At 36.4% G+C, this 13,310-nt stretch overlaps 1 protein-coding gene and 1 pseudogene across 11 annotated transcripts in view; one reads left to right on the forward strand and one right to left on the reverse strand.

The window, feature by feature from the left end:
- The window catches only part of LOC132659061 (zinc finger Y-chromosomal protein), an 80,686-nt gene that overhangs the window by 16,129 nt on the left and 51,247 nt on the right, over positions 1 to 13,310 (reverse strand). For 5 of the 11 annotated variants that reach the window (XM_060408708.1, XM_060408706.1, XM_060408709.1 and 2 more), the window contains 3 exons: positions 10,650 to 10,717; positions 9,643 to 9,731; positions 3,322 to 3,891 (listed from right to left, as the gene is read on the reverse strand). In XM_060408708.1, coding sequence (XP_060264691.1) covers positions 3,322 to 3,891; positions 9,643 to 9,703 — 631 coding nt within the window. In that variant the 5' untranslated portion in view covers positions 9,704 to 9,731; positions 10,650 to 10,717. The remainder of the gene's footprint in view (positions 1 to 3,321; positions 3,892 to 9,642; positions 9,732 to 10,649; positions 10,718 to 13,310) is intronic. The other 6 variants (XM_060408711.1, XM_060408707.1, XM_060408714.1 and 3 more) reach the window with 3 other exon arrangements.
- On the forward strand, positions 985 to 1,067 carry LOC132659086 (U4 spliceosomal RNA; annotated as a pseudogene).

Below are 13,310 nucleotides of genomic sequence, written 5' to 3' on the forward strand. Positions count from 1 at the left end.
TGACGCTGGGAGGGATTAGGGGCAGGAGGAAAGGGGGCAACAGAGAATGAGATGGCTGGATGGCACCACCGACTTGATGAACGTGGGTTTGAGTGAACTCTGGGAGTTGGTGATAGACAGGGAGGCCTGGTATGCTGCAATTCATGGGGTCACAGAGTTGGACACTACTGAGCAACTAAACTAAACTGACATGCATTTAAAATTTTGTTATATATAGGTAACTTTCCTGACAGTCCCAGTAGTTAAGACTTATGCTCCCACTGTAGGGGGTGCAGGTGTAATCTCTAGTTATGAACTAAGATCTCACACGTCATCCAGTACAGCCAAAAAAAAACAATAAATAGACTTTTGTACACAGACAATACAGTGGATTAGAGTGACAACACAGTGACCTTTACCTTGATGATGATTTCCTGAATTTAACAGTTTAGTATTTACTTTCTTTTATTGCTGAGTAACAGTTCCTTTGACACAGTGTACACCTGGTATACATTCCCTAAATACATTTTAGAGTCCTTATACCAAAAACCATCAGTTTCAGCCTAACAAACAAAACCTTGTTTCTGTATCTTATTAGAACAAACTTTAAAAAACCGATTAAGACTTCCTTGGTGGTATAGTGGGTAGAAATCTGCCTTCCAATGCAGGGTACATGGGTTCTATCTCTAGTCTAGGATGATCTTACATGCTATGGAGCTACAAAGCCTGTATGCCACAGCTGTCAAAGCCCCCAAGCCCCAGGGCCCATGCTCGGCAACAAGAGAAGCCACCACAATGAAAAGGCTGCATACCACAACTACAGAGTAGTTTCCCCTCATCACGACCAGAGAGAGGCCATGTGCAGTAACAAAGACAGAGTGAAACCAAAAATAAAGAAAGTATCTGACCAGGATATAATCCCTAAAATATCTTTATTCATTTTTCAGAAACAATTTCTATGTATGTTAAACTGTTATTCTCTTTTACCATTTAAAAATAAATTCTAGCTTTGCGCAGTGGCAGTATCGTAGCCAATGAGGTTTATCCGAGGCGCGATTATTGCTAATTAAAAATAAATTCTAAAAAGATAAACAGAAAGCACCTGGTAGTGAGCTTACAATGGTAAGGTATATAACATGTCCAATTAGCTATTGAACAAAGGAATAAAAACACAGAATTTAAGAATATTAGATAAGTGAAATAAATATTTTATCATCCTTTGTATTCTTATAAATAATACCATAAATTGTATGCATCATCTAAGTTTATGCATTAGGCAAGGTTTGGGCTTCATTTACTCACTCATCACAGAACCTCTTTATAGCAAATGTTCAATATAACCAGTCATAAATTGGAAACTAATACCATAATACCAGGTCAACTGATTAAAACATCTAAACTAGATGGCCCTGTAAGGGTCATGATAATAACAGAATTTCAGCCATAAAGTTAATGTGTTCAATATTCAATAAATATTCATACCTAATATGCTTAGAGTTTGATGGGAGAGATACCTAAAACAAGTAAGATGCACCAAATTCTATCCTCAAGAAAGACATGGTCAATTTAAAAGCAACAACAGCATCTAGACTGCAAGTCTATATATTGCCATTGTGCTGTAAAAGTAATCATTTGTGTCTAGATACATTACTATATAATAAAAAATGAGAATTCTTCTTAGTCATTAAGGGAGATCTTCAGAAGGAAGAAAATTGATGAGATCAACACTAAATGTATAAAAACTTAGGCATTTAGATTTAATAACTGATTAACATTTCTAGAAAGAGAACAGACATCTGTTACATTCTTTGATCTACATATGTTGAATAAATACATTCAAAGAACTGAGACACTTCCTATTATTATTAAAAGTCAATAACAGTATCTCAGGTTTCTCTATCATGTATGAAATCAGATTAGACCATAACTTCACTGCATTCATAACAAACAGGTGCCAAGCATTTCTCTTCCCCACAGAGTTTTAAATAACAATAGAGAATAAAAAGTATATTTCATAGAAGGCAAAAACAAATACATACCAATGAAATAGAAATCTCTAGATAAAATCATCTTTAAAAAATTTATATTCTAATTAAATTTTCATTAAAATTAAAACCTAAATTAGTTGTGATAAATATTAACCATATCCCATTTTCTTCAGAACACACAATCAAGGTCAGAAACTGTAAATTATTAAGAACCTCAATACTTAAATCTAGAATAAGGTTTTATACACAGAAGGAGTTTAATGAATATTTATTAAACCAGCACAATTAGATTTGTGACAGCTATTAAGCAAGTTCACTTGAGTATTAAAAATTATAATTATAAAGTTGGGCCATATGATATGCCTGACTATAAAAGAAATGTACAAATGCTTACAATCTCTGCCCCCCAAAATTGTGCAGTAACTTTTAACAGTGCTGTGCTCAAGACAGAGGGATAAAGATTTATGCTCAGAATTAATGGGAACCTCTTAACTCCATCTACACAGTAGAACTTGTTTCCAAAGAAAACAATTGTCCCATGACCTAGCAATTTAGGATAAACAAGTAATTTAAATCAGTAGCTAGATGACAGAGCTAGTCAACAAAGTGAACCTCATTAATAAAAGGAATATATAGAAAAACTGAAGTTAGAAAAGAGCAAACTCCTACAAACTGTGATTCTACTATTACAAGTATGACATAAAAGTATAAGCTAAACTCTATTTCCCAGGTGACTTTAAACAAAAAACATTTTTTTTAAGGTAAATACAATGAAGAAACCCAGTATTCCATTAACAGCTATGAGCAGAATGCAAAATCAATGGTATTAAATTCCTAATCAATCTAAAACCTAAGTAAATTAATTGTTTACACTCTTGTACATTACTACTTTATTCCACAGCATTAAACTAATATAATTCCAAGCCAAAAGAGGATTTATTTTTTAAAATATAATCACTCAAGGAGAAGAGGGACACTGGTGTGGATAAAGACCATAAAGTACAAAAGTAACTACATTTATAAAGACAGAGTTTCTTTTTCAAGCTGAAACTCTTTCAAATTTCAGTGATAATTATAAAACAGCAGGTAACAGCCTCATTACATCTTCCATGATTTCAGCTTTTATCTTTCTACTAAATCCTTATATTAAAAAAACTATTTATTTTTGTACCATTTAACTTTCCTTAATTCTGGCTTATCTGACAGGAACCAAACTATAACAATAATGCAAACAAGCCTAAGAGATTTATCTTAATTTTATGTAAGTTTAAGACAAGAAAATATTCCCCGGATGTAAGTTAGGAAAGACAGCCTTTGAAAACACCTTTGACAATCACTGTACCCCAGGACTTACAGGAAATCATAAGGTAGTCCTCACAGTTGCCTTTGTCATCATCCTGCTGGTCCACAGGGATCCCGTTGGCATCTATGACTGCTTCTGAGGCACAATCTGCTACCAATACTTCTTCTGACACTACGTCGTCTGTCAGAGGATCAGTGACAATTTCTGCCTCTACTACACTACCATGAACAATGTGTTCAACATGTCCAACATCAGACACATGTACAGACTCACTGGTCAAGACATGTTCTGGCATAGACATTGAGGCTGAAGTAATATCAGAAGCTAAGACGTCATCTGGGACTGTGCAATGTGCTAAAGACACTTCTTCTGTTACATCTGAGGAAAGCATTTGCTCAGGAATGATGACATGTTCAGACACATCTGCTTCTTCTAAGATATCTGAGCACTGAACATCCTCAATAACAACATTCTCAATAACATCTTGGATTACAACTGAGTCTGGATCATCAGGAACAAAATTATGCACAGTTATATCTGAATCCACAACATCTGAAACAAAAACAGTTTCTTGTACTTCCACAACAATTTGATCACCATCCATGTGTGTAGCATCAGTTCCTTAAAAATACAAAAATTAAAATGACAAATTTCAGGCAGGCATGAATGACAATCTCAAATGATGTTAATGTTATTTCATTTCCACCAGGAAAACAGACCATATACTTCGCTTTCTCAAACATTAAAACAGCTTTAAGAAATAAAGTATTAACACAAATACTGTTTTTACTCAACCCCAAACAATTAACGTGTAAAGAAATAGAAAAATAAGAAAGGCAGTCATAAAAGAAAAAGTTCCCAGCAACGAAAAGGACAGGCACATGAATGAAAAGAGACAGAACACCACAGTTACAGGGAAAATAAGAAAGACAACTAAGAATCTCTGAGGACCCATAAGATGGAAAAATGTGCAGCTGCATGAAGCAGTGGAGGTTGAGGTTGGTCTCTGTGGGTCCTGACCAAGTTCACAGTATTTTGCCTCCACTGAGCCTCTTCCTGAGCCCTTACCCTTCCATCTCCAGGGTAGTTTCCCAGAATATAAGTAACTCTAGTGTATTCCATTCTGTAGTTAAGGAGTGAAGATAGAGAGGTGAAATCAATTGGAGCTCAACAAGATTAAAGGACTTCACCAAGTTCACAGTTGTTTGCACAACACAAGAATGTCATAAGTGAGAAAAGAAGAAAATATCCCTAACCAAACATGACATAGATAAACGAAAACAAATCTGGTATCTTGGCACTTGGAGCAGTAAAAAAGATATGGAAGTCTTAGCTAACTAGCTACTCTGGTTGCCTTAGTGTTCCTGGCTGTGACTTAGAGAAGCTGAATTTACACAGATACCTAGCCCAATGACCCTATGTCAATGAGCATGCTCTGAGAGCAGACTCTTTAACAAACAAAAAAGATCAAGAATGACTGAAGCCTAATATAACATGCAATAACTCTTTAAACAAGTAAATACCCATCTAATTAGATGTAGAAATAATAACAAAAGGACATTTTCTTTTTATAAAACTTCTGACAAAATATTCAATGATAATTTGTTTTCAGTGTTTGTAATAATTCACATTATGCAATAGATAACTTTAAACTCCATCTTAAAAACATGACTGTGAAAAAGCATTAAAAGAGAACTGATTTTAAAAGGTCTAAATCAGAGAACAGTTAGGACATTCAATCTGTGACCCTGGACAAGTCATTTACCCTCTGAGTTTTTGTTTCCTCATCAGTGAAATGAGGACAGTAGTATTTGCCATGCATACCTCACGGGACTGTTGTGATGACCAAATGCAAGTGTAAGGGAAGTGTTCTGAAAAAACTCTAATGAGAGGTTTCATAATTAGGACACGTGAAAATGGAAGACCTGATAAGATGAAGTGCCTGGCTCAAAGATAAACAACAGAGTATTAATAAACAGGGTTAAAATACAAAAGCTCTTCCATCTACCTTTGCTAATGCTCACCCAGGCTTCCTTGTGCCCTTAAGTTATTATGTGTGTTTCTCCAAAGACTGTGACTTCTTTGGAGAAACTTGTGGAGAAACACGAATAGTATTTACAAATTTAATTAATTTTTATATTTTAAATTTTAATTTACATTTAAATTTAAATTTAATTTTATTTTTGTAACTGTAATTCAACTACACTTCACTATGTTCAAGTGATCAAAGAGGGAGGCACTATTATCAAGCAGAAATTACCAAAAAGACCAACCCCCACTGTTTAAGAAACATACACACATACATAGGACTTAGAAACCTCATGTTAAAAATTCCCATATTTCCTGGTAAAGTTAATTACTGTTTCATTAATATATAGCAATATGATCATATAAAATTCAATGGATGAAATCCTTAAGACAAGAATGTGTAAGAGAACTTGTGTTAATCATTTTAACAATATTCTGTACTTAGAACCATGGGTAATTTGTAAATGTCATATATTTTTTCCCACTATTATAACTTCATGAATATCATCATTCTTGTGCAGTTGGAGGAATAAAGCAAGAGTCCATCTGCTTGATGCACAAGGCTCCTTTCAGGAAAACTTTTGAGAAACAGGGCTATATAAGTAGGACACTATCAAAACAAAAGATTTCAGGTTTATACTTTATCTCTGGATCCATGATGAACACACATTTGACACCATCCATATGTTACTTTAGATTAATTTTCTAGTGGCAAAGTTAATGAAAAAAATAACTTTGAGGAAAATAATTTAATATAATAGGTTAAGAATGCGATAAAAGTGCCTGGGTTAAGTGGTAGGACTGGTATGAAAACCAGTGTGGTACACAGACTGCCCTGACCTATCCTCCTTGCAAAATGTCAATGTCCCAATGGCTGGAATTGTGAATGTATCAAACTACGATGTATGTAGGACATGAGTAGTTTGGGCATAAATTAAAGGAATCTTAAAACAGTGTGGTTTCACTACAAAATTTAGGTAGGTCCAATTTGATTACACAAACCGTTAAAGCAAAGAAATTCCGTAGACTAGCATTAGAGAGTTGAAGCAGAACATTAGTTTTGAGAGACATGTAATTCTATGTTCCTGGAGGTGGGCACGGGAGGGAGGTATTGGAATATGAAAAGCAGAAGGTACACAATTAGCAAGGAGCAAAGAACAGCCAACAAGGAAATAGGGACTTTGGCCCCACAAAGGTAAGGAAGTGAATTCAGCCAACCACATAAATTAGCTTGGAATCAGTTTCATCCCCAAAGCCCCAGAAACACTCTGCTGACACCATGATTTCAGCCACATGAAATCCAAACCAAATAGCATAGCTATGTCACAACAGACTTCTGACTATGGAAACTGTGAAATGTAGAATTTCACTGTGTTAAACTGTTGTATTTGTTTAGAGTTTGGCATAGAAATGAATATAGATTTTGGATACCAGAGTGTGGAGGGGTAATGTAACAGATGCCTACAAATGTCAAATAGCTTTGATTTCCCCTTGAATAGACCACAAACAGGAATATGGATGTTAACAATTCACATCAGTGAGAACTCAGAAGGAAGAAACAATCAAGGCAGAAAATTCTTGTATGGACTTAGAGAACACTTAAGTCACCATGTACAAATAGTTAATACATATCTAGACTTTAAAATACTGCTGATACTGTTTACAACAGCCAGTACATGGAAGCAACCTAGATGTCCATTGGCAGACGAATGGCTACGAAGGCTGTGGTACATATATACAATGGAATATTACTCAGCTATTAAAAAGAACGCATTTGAATCAGTTCTAATGAGGTGGATGACTGGAGCCTATTATAGACAGTGAAGTAAGTCAGAAAGAAAAACACCAATACAGTATTAATATATGGAATTTAGAAAGAAGGTAATGATGACCCTATATGCAAGACAGCACAAGAGACACAGATGTAAAGAACAGACTTTTGGACTCTGTGGGAGAAGGCAAGGGTGGGATGATTTGAGAGAATAGCACTGAAACTTGTATATTATCGTATGTGAAATGGATCACCAATCCAGGTTCGATGTATGAGACAGGGCACTCAGAGCCAGTGCACTGGGACAACCCTGAGGGATGGACTGGGGAGGGAGGTGGGAGAGGGGTTCAGGATGGGGGACACATGTACACTCATTGCTGATTCATGTGAATGTGTGGCAAAAGCCACTACAATATTGTAATTAGCCACCAAGTTAAAAAAAAAAGCAAACAGTGCTAATAAAAGCTCAAAACGTAGAAAGGAATATGTTATTCAAAAACCAAAGAAAGGAACATACTGTTATGTTGTGACGGGTAGCTTATTAGCAAAACTCTATCCTACAATTCCATAGAAAGTGTCACTTATAAAATTTAACTCAGATATTTAGCTCAGGAGCTTTCACCAATGTTACTGCTATAACCTGGTTTCTTTCTGCTGGTATGCTAAATTCAAGAAAAGAAAAGTAAATTATAGAAGAATAAATAAAAAGCTAGAAGGACTTAATTTGGGATATTCTGCCTCAACAGATGAAAAAAGAAAAAAGACTTAAACCTGGGGTGATGTGATGTCAGGACAAAACTTCCTATAGAAAAAGTAGTCTGTGACTCTATAACTCCCTGAAATTTCAGACAGACCAAACTGTCTGAGAACAAGGTCTTTCTGAAGCTGTAAATGTTGTGTCTCACACCATTTAAACAAACTAAAATGCTTCTAAGGTGTTTAGGGTATTGTCCCTCAATTATCTTGGCAAAAGTCAAAAAGAAGTGATATTATTTCTAAAAGACATGTAGATAAATCTACATGTAAAGAATCTAGTAAATCTAGTAAACAAAATGCCCATGAAACACAGTAGAGACTCACAAAATTCTTTAAAACTTTGTACTTTCAGAGTCAATACTAGTTTGGATTATTAGCTTGGAGTAAAGAAGACAGAAAAAATACAACATAAGGAAAGTTGGCATTTCATATTCTAGGAATAAGAAGCACACAGACAAAACTACTCAGTTAAAAAACACTATCTTTGATGAAAAAGGGAAGGATAACTCAAGGCAGCCATTAAATGCCCAGGATATGAAACCTAATGGTGAGTACTGCATTAACCTACCCAATTATTTTTGAACATTTATTAATACCACTTCACCCTCCTTTCACCCTGTTTGAATGAACCAGGATATTCAAGGCTGCCCTTCCATTTATATTGAGAGTAGATAACTTGTTTCTGTATAGGACTGCAGATGAAGAGGAACTGCAAACCTGGAGCTATACCTAATGAACTATACCCAGAGTATCATGAACATTTGATTTAGATGCTATTTTAGATTTTTCTAAATGCGGGAGACCCAGGTTCAATCCCTGGGTTGGGAAGATCCCCTGGAGAAGGAAATGGCAACCCACTGCAGTACTCTTGTCTGGAAAATCTCATGGAGAATCCTGGTAGGCTCCAGGCCATGGGGTTGCAAAGAGTTGGACACAACTGAGCAACTTCACTTTTTTTCTCTAGATTTTTCTTAACTTCACATGAGCATTCTGGAAACCAAATCTGAGAACCTCAGGAGAGGATGAACGGATTTTACACTTACAAGAGACTTAAATGTTTGGGAACCAGTGATAGGCAAAATGGTCCCTCAAAGACATCCAAACTCTAATTCTTGGATCTAGAAAATATGTGTGTAAAAGAAAATCTTGCAGGTAAAAGACACGGTAAAAGAAATCTTGCAGATAAAAGACTCGGTAAAAGAAATCTTGCAGATGGAATTAAGGGTGTCAATGGAAGATACAGGCAGATTATCCTGGGTGGGTTGCTGGCTGGAGTCAAGAAAATGTGACAGGAAGGAATGTTAGATTCAAAACATGACAGGGGCTCAATTTGCTCCTGCTAAAGAGAAACACATGTAAAACATGAAAATGAATATAGGCAGTCTCCAGAAGCAAAATTAGAAAGGCAATCAGCAAAGGAATGAAGCCCTGCCAACACTCTTGAGTTTGGCTTTGTGAAATTCCACATAAATGACAGTTCAGTAACACTGTATATGAATTTCCAACCTACAAAAATGTGAAGTAACAAACTGATGCATTTTACCAGTCACCAGATTTGTGGAAATGCATTACAGCAAAAAGACAAAACCAATACCAGCAGAAATAACTAACAGGACTTAACTGGGAAAAATGAAAATGAAGTCAACAGCTAAGAATTTGATACTGATGGTATTGATGACAAGATTGAGCTGGCAACGAGGTTTTTACAAGATAAGATACCTAAGTATGAATGAATTACGGATCTGAAAATCCATCCTATAGATAAACAATTCCAAATCTGGCAAATGGAAAGTGGAACAACCAAGAAACAGATATACCTATTCCATCAAAACATGAGTTTGGCTCCTGTGGCTGTAATTCAAGTTCATCTTCATCCATGGCCTCTGATTCTCATCAGTCACAGCTCCTAAACCAGGGAATAAAGTACACCAAATATTAAACTATTTAATGTTAAATAGTACATATATATTAAATATTAATTAAATATTACATTAAATATTAAATATTACATATATCATGATATTTATACTTCTGAAATGGGCACATTTATCAATTAATCAGAAACCTATCAATGTAAAATAAAGGAAACATCATGATTTCCCAAAGTATTTGGACAATTACATCGTAAGAAGGGGCAGTAAATCAATCAGGTTGACAGTGTTTGGGGACTTTCTCTTTGTTTTAATCACAGTATAACCTATACAAACAACTTTTTTTAAATTGAGGAACAGCTGAGGGCAATTATTATATAACTTTCAAGTATACAAAACAGTGATTCACAATATTTGAAAGTTATATTCTACTTATAATTTAAAAATATTGACTGTGTTCCCTGTGTGGCACAACATTTCTTTGAGCTTATTTATTTCACACGTAATAGTTTGTACCTCTTTATTTCCTACCTTATCTTTCTTCTCTCCTTTGCACTGGCAACCCATAGTTTGTTATCTATGAGTCTGTTTCTTTTCTGCTGCAATTCAGTAATTTTTTTTATTAAAGTGCATAATATTAAGTGTTTAGTTTAATTTATATATGTGTATTTTTGTATTAGCATAACTCAGAGTAAGATACAAAACATTTGTGGACCCCAGAAAGCAACCTCTAGCTTCCTCTCCATTAACAGTAAGTGACTCTTTTAAGATTCAAGTTTAACAAACTTTATATTGAGGGAATTCCAGCCAAATTCTTATTACATCTTTGAATTTAATACAGACTATCATTTTTCTACCAATGAATTACAGAAGGGTAAAAGATAAAAATTTTATTACAATGATAAACATGCTTGAGATTTCTGCTTAGCTTACAATCACTTCCCTTCACTGACCTTCTGATTGCAGAAATAATTCTCAGAGTGTATCTATATTCTCCAGGAAACAAATGATTTGGTAGCAGCTAGGGAAAAAAAAAAATCATCTTTGAACATAATAAAATCAAGATTCTACTCGTAGGATGTCTGAAACCATAAGCAAGAGTTTCTCTTTCTCCTAGGGACTGAAATAGTAACATTTGAACATAAAGATGATGGTCATCTACAAAAGTTAATCTATGGTAGAAGAAATAGCCAGTTATTTAAAAGAAGTTAAAATACAAGAATGCAAAGTACCTAGCACATGCCTGAAAAACAAGTGCGTAGAAAGAGGGAGCAGAAAGCATGATTTACTTAGCACCAGTTCAGTTCAGTTGCTCAGTCGTGTCGAACTCTTTGTGACCCCATAAACTGCAAGTATCTCTGTCCATCACCAACTCCTGAAGTCCACCCAAACCCACATCCACTGAGTCAGTGGTGCCATCCAACCATCTCATCCTCTGTCATCCCCTTCTCCTCCTGCCCTCAATCTTTCTCAACATCAGGATCTTTTCAAACGAGTCAGCTCCTTGCATCAGTGGCCAAAGTATTGGAGTTTCTTAGCACCAAGTACCACACAAACTTAAGGCTGGTTTTTCCTATCTCCACTCTCTTAATTCACCTTCAATCCTGCCATCACACATAACATTATTTTTGTTGACAATATACAGAATGTCTGCTTGTTAAAATTTCAAATAATGTAGTGTAATGAAGTATATTTTTCTCTTTTGGGTCCTTGATCCTGGAGGAACTGCCCCGCCCACATGTAGGTAAATCCTACTGAAAGCAAGTCTCCTTTTTGAGTCCACCTTTGATATCCAGATCAACCAATCAAAGTCTGCAAGCTTAACCATCAAACTGGTACACTATGGCTAGAATACATTTACCAGAAAATAATCCAAAGCCACAAACGAAACAACCAGGAACAACAACTGGGTTCCTACAGCCCAGAGACCATAGAAATTATTCAAAGTATCCAACCATAAATTTAGTATACCTTCTCTTCCTTGCCCATTCCTTCTCTACAGAATCCTTCAAAAGGCTCTACATCATATTTCCTCTGCTTCTTTCCACTATGTGGTCCTTCAAGGAATGCCATGCCCCTCTCCTTCTCCTTATGTATCTGTGACTGTAAACTTCCTTTTCTAAAGCATAATTTTAATGATGTCAGACCTTAATGCAAAACATGCTAATGGCTCCCTGCTGACTCTAAACAATATTCAAACCCTGTGGACTACAAGCCTCCAAGATCTGTTTCTGATAATCCCTCCATTATTCTTTTAATTTCCTTTAATACATCTTCTCCTCCTTTCTACCACCAACACCAATCTGTTTGTGTCTCTCAACAGTCAAAAATATACATCATCTCCACAGGACCCAAACTCTATCCCTGGTTTCAGATATGGAAAGACCTTTCTGTATCATTATCTGTTTTATCTCTTACATGTACTTCCCCATAAAAAGAAAATTCTTAAAAAACTCCTCCCTCTGGTGAGAGTCCACTTCATTCTTTTTTTCTTCTGAAGTGTATGTCACAGTTCTTGATGTATGTCTCAATGTTTGACATTTTAACCACACAGTGCTTAACAAATCCACAAGTAAAAAAACTATTGTAATTTATATTAAAGAATTAATTTCCAAAATGTAATCCCTAAGACATTTCCAATCCATTTTCAAAAGATAATCTATTTCATGACTTTTATTCCAAATGCTTCAGATAGAAACATCATGGCAAGGGCAGTCCTAAGATGGCGGAGAAATAGAACGGGGAGACCACTTTCTCCCCAACAAACCCATCCAAAGAACATTTAAACGCTGAGTAAATTCCACAAAACAACTTCTGAATGCCGGCAGAGGACATCAGGCACCCAGAAAAGCAGCCCACTGTTCTTCGAAAGGAGGTAGGAAAAAATAAAAGACCAAAGAAGTAGGAAGAAGTATAGAGGCAGGAAAACGGAGGTAGGAAAAAATATAAAAGACAATAGACAAAAGAGGTAGGGACAGAGCTCCGTCCTGGGAAGGGAGTCTTAAAAATCGAGAGAATTTTCCAAACACCAGGAAACACTCTCACTACCGAGTCTGTGGTGAGCCTTGCAACTACAGAGGGCAACATAACCGGGAAGAAAAATAAATAAATAATTAAACCCCACAGATTACATGCCAAATGGTAACTCCCCCAGCGGAGAAGCAGAGCAGACGCCTGCACCTGCCACTAGCCAAGTGGGGGCTGGGCAAGGAGGCACCGGCTGCACTGCTTAGAGTAAGGACCCGGCCTGAACGCCCCTTGGTCCATCTGAGGGCATTAACTTGGGCTAGCAAACTAGACTATGGGATAGCTACCACGCGAAAAGCCCTAACCTAAGACACCGCCAGACCTGCTCACAAAACAAAGGACTGAACAGAGCTGGCTGGCTGCAGGCCATCCCCCTCAGGTGACAGGAAGCCAGAGCCAGAAGGGGACAATTGCAGTCCCAGAGAGACATTATCTACCAAACTGCAAGCAGGCTTCTTTGCTAAAACTTCTTGGGGTTCTGGACAGTCAACATCCACCTGAGAAGGAGCGCTGGTTGTACATCCAGAAAACCAAGCGGCAGGGACGGGGGTGGCTAAAGTCGCAACTACTGCACTCGCCAAACACCT

The sequence above is a fragment of the Ovis aries genome, chromosome Y (assembly GCF_016772045.2).
Source record: "Ovis aries strain OAR_USU_Benz2616 breed Rambouillet chromosome Y, ARS-UI_Ramb_v3.0, whole genome shotgun sequence".
Classification (NCBI taxonomy): Eukaryota; Metazoa; Chordata; class Mammalia; order Artiodactyla; family Bovidae; genus Ovis; species Ovis aries.